We start from the raw sequence: 7026 nt of genomic DNA on the forward strand, positions 1-7026 counted from the left end.
CCCTTTTTCCCAAATCGAAAAACATTCCCGACGCGGCTCTGAAATCAGAGGTGCCAAGGAGGGTCCGCTTTCCTCCTCTGGTTTTGAGGGTTTTGAGTAACACAACTTCAGCGAAACAGTCCAGCGAGTCCAGCCCCAGCCATCCAGCACCTGACGCACTCTGCACATCGAAAAATGTCACTTCAGACCGGATGCGATAAACAAACACGGGCTTGAATTTAGCACTGAAGTCTGCAGAAGGCTGCTCTACTTCTTTTTGTCTTGTGAGTGAGGCAGACGAATAGTGACTCGAATTGCCCAACCTCCAGGCACCAGGCTTTTAGTGTGCGGACCGCAACCCTTTGTGTGTGTGTGTGGGGGGGGGGGAGGGGGGGTCCTCTGATTTAGAGTCTACTAAAAGGGGAAACCTGTGCCCGACACCCGCTCTCGATCCGCCCCTGCTGTGTGTCCACTTTAATGAAGACGCCCGCATGCTGTCATTGGCTCTTTTTAAGCGAGTTCTAGCAGTTTTTATCTTTACAATGGCAACACAAACGAAGCCACAGACTTGGTTTGGGATCTAAGTTGGGCGGTGCGATACAAAATTACTCCAAACTTTCAGAGGACGCCCGAGACGTATTTTTAAAAACGTATCGTCCGTCGCCACACACAATCTCGGCGATGATCCACCGCTTTTGCAGATACGGCAAGAGGTCGAAGGCCGCCCTTCCTGCTTATTTGCTTTGTCTCTTTCCCCTCTCCCCTCTCGCCCTCCTCCTCCTCTCCTTGTCTCCGGTGCCTCCCCGTTTGTCTCCACCACCGGTCAGTCTCTCCAAGACACGCGGCCCGCAGCCCAGTCCAGCACCCCTGCCGATCCGAAGAGCTAGAGACACCCCTGGGGTAGAAAAAGGAACAAGGACAGGTGTTTGGCGCGGTTGTTACCCTCGTTGAAGCAGTTGAAGTTGAGGTGTCGCTGAGCAGCAGCCCATCGGAAAAGGTCAGTGGTCAGTGTTCTCACCTCGCCGGCGCACATATTGCGACATATTCGGCAAGAGTCACGGAAACGTGGGATGACAGCAGAGCGCTTAAAATCAAAACAGCAACTAAGACCTGATCATGCCGAAGCTCGGCCTCGTCGGCGTAGCATTCTGGATGACTGCGCTGTTCAGCAACCCCGTGGCTGGCGGGGGCGGCCCTCGCAAAGACGCCCACCCCCTCCCCGCCCCCAACAGCGTGCGTTCATGTCCCTCCCCTCCGTCACGTACGTGTTTTTCGGTGTTTGCTGCTCTAGGCGCCGGCGGTGGGCCGGGCCGGGGACGCCATGGACCACAACGAGCAATCCGCGCTGCTCCCGAGCCGACACGAGCCGACCGCGGGGAGCTCCGTCGGCTACTCGAGCATCGTCAGGGTGGAGCCCGCCCCGGCACCTGCGTCCAGCATCGGAGACGGCGACGGCGGGTATGTGGTCCGAGCTTTTGAGAACAAGTGCTGTCGTGTCAGTGCTCTCCGACCCCTACGCGTAGCCAGCCGCTACATGGCGGCCTTATTTCATACATTTATTCGTGTCAAATAATGTCGGCTGCTTCTGCAGGTTCCGAGCGCGCGAGTACGCGCGGCTGCGGAGGGTGGTGCTGTTCGTGACGGGCCTCACCACCGTGCTGATCGGCGCCGGGCTGCTGGTCGGCCTCCTGGTGCCCGCCACCGTCCGCGCCGAGCCCGACTCAACGCCGGCGCTGGTCATCCTGCCCGTCCCGTGAGATGGGCCGCGCCCGCCGCCGCCCCGACCGCCCCCGAACAGCGCCGGCGTGTGGCGGGGTAGGCAGCCGAGCCGGCGTCGGCCGCAGGTTGGGCTGCCTACCCGCGCCGAGCATGGGGCGCCTGACCGCCTGGACAACGGGTGTCCGAATCCGAACTCCCTTCACTAGTAGCAGCTGCTACACTGCAGTGTCGCAGCCCGCAGAAGATGGCAGGCGACTGAAGACATGTATATGTATATATTTGCTGCAAGGCTGTTGCTTTGCATACAAAAATGACTGTTGGATAAGGAAGTTAATTTAATTAAATTTTAACACTTATAAAATGTTCGAGATATTGCTCCATATCCCTCCATGCATCCCTACATCCTACATCCATATGGTCAAGATCGTCGACGTCGAGTCCACTCCGATTTTTGGCGGAACGGGACACCGTAGTTTCGTTTATCCTGGCGATTATAAAATGCAAATTTGTTGCGAGCTTCTTTTAATACCGGTTTGAACTGTCTTCATAGAGAAGCGTGAACAGGCTGCACCTGGCACCTGCCGTCTGATGTTGTCGGTTGTAGCTTTACAAGAGCAGTGTAGTACTCGACTATTCGCGCTAGGCGAGGCACTATGCAAGGGCAGCTGCCATCAGCAGGAAGAACTCGCACGAACGTAGAATACGGCCACGAAACCACCACCTGCCCTGCCGGGCCTGTGATCTGATATCACAATAATATCCTGTATATTTAACGCCTCTTGTTTATTCTTATGCAGCTGTCTATTTAAAATGATCAAACGTGAGTCGAGACCGGTCGAGACAGTCTGGTGTCGGGCTCATGCGGAGCAATGGCACACTAATTGGTGCAACGAACGCAATTGGCAATGTTCTTCTTTGTAGTCTTCTCCTGTACCAAGCTTACTTATTGCTCTCCCCCGCTCTCCCCGGGCGTTAGGACGACTGCGGACATGACCTGGGTCCCGAGGGTCAGGAGTGAGGCGGCGCGCGGCCGCGCGGACGGCGTTAGGACGACTGCGGACATGACCTGGGTCCCGAGGGTCAGGAGTGACAACTGCGGACATCGCGGGTGGGAGGGCGTCTTCCTCGAACGCGGCCGGCCGACCGGCTGTGTGACAACTGCGGACGTCCATGACCGACGGGTTGCCTACCCCCGCTCCGGCAGGGGCTCCTCCGCCTGGGCGGCAGACGCAGAGCAAGGGTGAAAGTTGGGCAAGTTGGGACGGCGAGGGGCGAGGCCCGGGGCCCGCGGAGAGCGAGGTGGGGCCGCTGCACAAACCGCGGGCCGGAGCCCGGAGCGGTGGGGCGCAGCGCATGGGTTTCTTATAATTGTTGGATGGTTTTCATGGCAACGGGGAGGTACAAACTGGCCCGTTCCACGTACGATTCAAATCGCTTGCAGTCAACGTCTCTGATTCAGCTCGCATCAGACATTCATCGGATCAATTGCAGTGATAAGCGAAGCGGCCGTACTGTCGAATAGTTGGGGGGGGGGGGATGTCTTTCCCCGTAGATGCGGATGATTGTTCATAGACATCCAACATACACACACACGCCGTTCTCTCTCTGGCCCACAACAGTCACAAATTATCTCAAACAGTTTCAGAAAACCATACGAGAAATATGGATATAGCTACCTCGCTTGGAGAGAAACAATTTGGGGTCCATTGGTCGTCATGTAGGGCCGGAGGTGGGACTTGAGGCGGGGGCTGCGTGATGTCTGTCGGCGGCGGCGCGGGAAACGACGTACTGCAGGCCGGCCAGGGTAGCGGGTGCAGCGGCTGCAGGGGTTCCAGCGGGTACCGCACAGGCGCAGCCCAGGCCGCGCACGCTGCGGACGAGAACGCCATATAGACGCGCGGGCCGCGGCGGTCCCTACACCACTGTTGTTGCCTGCCGCGGCGGGGCGGAGCCAGAGGGCCCAGAGGGCCGCCAGAGCAGCCAGAGCGGACCTATAACGGAGCCCGCCCGTGGCCACCACCTCGCCCATGTAACGCCAACGTCGGCATCCGACAGTGTCGAGACCAGTCCAGTGTGGTGCAAGTTGCGTTCGTGGCCGCGCCGCGCGGCGGCTTCTCCCCGACTTCCCTCCTCCTCCAACCTAACCTACACATTGCGATACCCGGCTGCCGTGGAGTATCGCCGCCGCGGGGGGTAGCGCGCGCCGCGGCCCCCGAGGTACGATGGGCTGCCTACAGCGCCGGCGCCCGGGTGGCGCGAGGTGGGCTGCATACGCTGCCGGGCGCTCGCTGGTGCACCACACCGGACCGGCGGCAGTGTCGTCGGGCGCGGGCCTGTCTATTTGCTCGTCTTAGCACTTGGACTCATAGTAAAGCGACTGTCTGTCGGCGTCGTTCTCATCGGCGTTAATGACTAAGGCAAGTCAAAGCGACGACACCCTCCCTAAAACGACAGCCAGACGTGGCTGCTCAGTACGGTAGTTTGTGCCCCGGCGCCGAGCCGTGCGCGCGGGCGGGGCGGCCGGGCGGGGCTCAAGGCGGGGCGGGGCGGCTGCATCTCGCCCCTCCGGCCCCCTCTCTCTTTCTCTGCCCCTGTCTCTGTCCCCCTTCTCTTCTGCCCGGCCGGCGCGCGCGGTGTGGCGGACCGGGCCGGCTCAACCTCCGCTCGAGTCCACTCCGGTCCTCAGTCCCCAAGGAGACCTCGCTCCGGCCGCACTCTGTCCGCGCATCGGGAGGCAGAAGCTTCGACAGCTTGGCCCCCCCGTCCGATCCGGCTTTGCTCAGTTTACATAACCCGTGTGCGACCGACAAAGCAGCGACGTGCGCAAGCGCGAAACTACCGATTTGTGCGATTTTTACTCGATTTTTCGCGTTTCGCCGGCGCGCGTGAGAAGTGCTTTGTTTTGGTGCCGCGAGGGCCCTATCCGAGTGTGAAGTGAAAGCCAGGAGCCCGGCAGAGCAACGGTGTTGATCGTGCCCGGGTCACACCTCCCTTGATCGCTCCTATGCCAGCAAGGACGCCCAACCCGTGCCCCAGTGAATGCCACCCCCGCGCACCACGACCCTCCTCCCCGTCAGCTGCTAGCGCCCCCGGCGGCGCCCCCCGCAGCGCCCCCCGCCACCAGTAGCAGCAGCGCCAGGATGGAGGCGCCCGTGGCCACCCTGGTGGTGGCCGGCGTGCTGCTGCTGGCCTCCGCCGTGCAGATCACTGCCTCCGCCACGACCAGCTCCGCCACCGTCACGACCACCACGCCGACCACGGCCGCCCGGCCCTCCGCAACAGGTGAGGGGGCCGACTACTGCCGACTCGGGCTGGGCCAGACAAGTTCACTGCCAAGGGGAGGACCGTGGAGCCTGACCAGCCTGCTGGAGCGGGCGGCGGAGCGGGTCGGGCTCAGACAAAATCCCGTCGCGCGAGATGGCGGACTGCGCCTCGTCGCGTCTTGTCCTCACACCGAGATACTCCGCCCCTTATCGTGTGTAGCGCGACCCCTTGCCTGAACTCTCCTCTTCTCCTCTCCTCTCCCCTCCCCCCTATTCTTGCCTTCGGCCTTCTCGTCGTCACAAAGAATTTGGTCATCTTCTAAATACATCTCGTGCATGAAGCGACACCGCAACAAATACCGAGGCAGTGTATTGTTTTGAAATTTTCGCTTGACCCGAAACCGAAGCTGCAAATACACAAACGCTGAAGGTGAACGCGTCTGAGCGTCGGTGCTTGCAAGCGCTATCATGACGACACGTTGAACGTCGTCAGCGTTTGGTGCCTTATTTTTACACAGCTTAACTTTGACGGATGATCTGGATGAGGGGTCGCTTTGGTTATCGGCGTGGGAAAGGTCTGTTCCTCGTCTTCCTCCCCCGAGAGCGCCCGCTCGCGCGTGTGTACGTATACGTACGCGCGAGGGAGAGCGAGTGTGCTCGTGCAGCGGTCACGGACGGCCACAGACGCCCGATATATTCTATTTTGTCGGGAGCAACGTTGCCGTCTGCAAAAAAAAAGAAGGGAAAAAAAGGGGAAAGAAAAATCCCGCAAGCGAGATTGCATAGGGACCACATGCGGCTGCGGCTGGGTGGCGGGCGGTGCCGCTGCAGCCCCACGGGCTGATAGAGCCTGATAAAGTCCTGCCGCGCGCTGCAGTACGGGCGCCGCCGCCGGCCGCGAGGCAGCAGCCGATGCCGATTATTGGATTATTAATTATTCCTTTTTCCATAATATTTTCCCGCGCGTTTGCGGTCGCGCGCTCGCTTTGCATATAACTGCTCGGCCGCATCCTGTTTCCCCCGCATCGCGCCACTCCTCGGCACACTTTGCACTTCTGGTCCACTCTGGCCTGAGACTCGGTGCTCGCTCGCAAGCCCACGACGGCGACCTGGCGGTGCGTGCACCCCGGCACGCGCTCCAGGGGTTCCCCGGCAGCCAGGACGTCACCTGTATACCCTAGAGGACGAGGCGCACGGCCGAGGCACGAATCCCGCAGTGTCGACGCGCGAACCGCCTGCGGGTAGGCAACGCGCCACTTCGGTGCGCTTCGGTGCAGTGCGGGCTGGCCTACCTGGCGGCTCGCAGGCGCTTTTACTTTTGTTCGCGGGACGCTCGTGCAGGCTACACACATCACCCGCTTAGTCTGGCGGGATGTGACTGTACGCAGGGTGACGCTGCGGTGACCTGCGCGACGGCCTCCGGGGAGGACTCTCAGCTCGCCGCTGGGCAGCCGCCCGACGCCCGACCCCACGCTTTCCTTCCGCGTAAGAGCGCGCCCATTCCCCGCCATGCCGCACTAGCTCGCACTAGTGGACCGCGACTCACTGCGCCGACCGGCGCGCCGCTCAGCGTGGGAGAAACTCCTCTCAGACTGCGTGCGCCGGAGTCTCCGGCCTGCGGTTCCGGATAGCATCCGGCACTGCGGCGCGGCTGTCGAGAGCTCCCCCGCGCAGGCCACCGCGTCCTGCTCCTCCTTGGAGATGGAGGGGCCGCGCTCCGGCGAGCACCTGCCCGGCGTCCAGCAGCTGCCGTGCTGGCGTCTGCAGATGGGCAGGTGGTCATCGGCGGGGCCCGGGCCGCGGCGTGCAAGCTGCGCGGCTCCGCAGAGGCGGCCGGCCCCCTTCCCCGTCGCCCACTCAGCCCCAGCTGCGCAGGCTGCTCGGCTCGGGCTGCTCGGCCTGCGCCAGGACAGGACACCTGCAGGCGCTCCTCCAGCGCGGCAGCGCGGCGCGGACCCGGCTCCAGGAGCGCTGCAAGGAGCGGGCGATGTCCGTTGCTTGCAATGCGACCGTGGAAGTTTCCAGCAGCGCGGGTCAGGGCGGGGTGGAGGGACGAAGGGTGGGG

The 7026-nt window shown here is 61.8% G+C and overlaps 2 protein-coding genes across 2 annotated transcripts in view; both read left to right on the top strand.

Annotated features, from left to right (window-relative positions):
* Positions 1-785: 785 nt before the first annotated feature.
* Positions 786-2059, top strand: LOC113202049 (uncharacterized). The gene is made up of 3 exons (XM_026416107.2): positions 786-976; positions 1271-1437; positions 1571-2059. Exons 2-3 carry the CDS (start codon positions 1301-1303, stop codon positions 1734-1736), a joined length of 303 nt encoding a protein of 100 aa, XP_026271892.1. The 5' UTR covers positions 786-976; positions 1271-1300; the 3' UTR covers positions 1737-2059.
* Positions 2060-4329: 2270 nt separating this feature from the next.
* LOC113202040 (uncharacterized) overlaps positions 4330-7026 on the top strand; it is an 11637-nt gene continuing 8940 nt past the window's right edge. Inside the window, exon 1 of the mRNA XM_052275578.1 lies at positions 4330-4980. Coding sequence (XP_052131538.1) covers positions 4839-4980 — 142 coding nt within the window. The 5' untranslated portion in view covers positions 4330-4838. The remainder of the gene's footprint in view (positions 4981-7026) is intronic.

This window comes from Frankliniella occidentalis, unplaced genomic scaffold (genome assembly GCF_000697945.3).
Source record: "Frankliniella occidentalis isolate FOCC.00 unplaced genomic scaffold, Focc_3.1 Scaffold665, whole genome shotgun sequence".
NCBI lineage: Eukaryota > Metazoa > Arthropoda > Insecta > Thysanoptera > Thripidae > Frankliniella > Frankliniella occidentalis.

What these genes read in the sequence shown, in the direction of transcription:
- LOC113202049 (XM_026416107.2), top strand. Translation starts at nt 1,301, where the DNA reads ATGGACCACAACGAGCAATCCGCGCTGCTCCCGAGCCGACACGAGCCG. An exon ending in ATCGGAGACGGCGACGGCGG is followed by an intron (nt 1,438 to 1,570) that starts GTATGTGGTCCG and finishes CTGCTTCTGCAG; the next exon opens with GTTCCGAGCGCGCGAGTACG.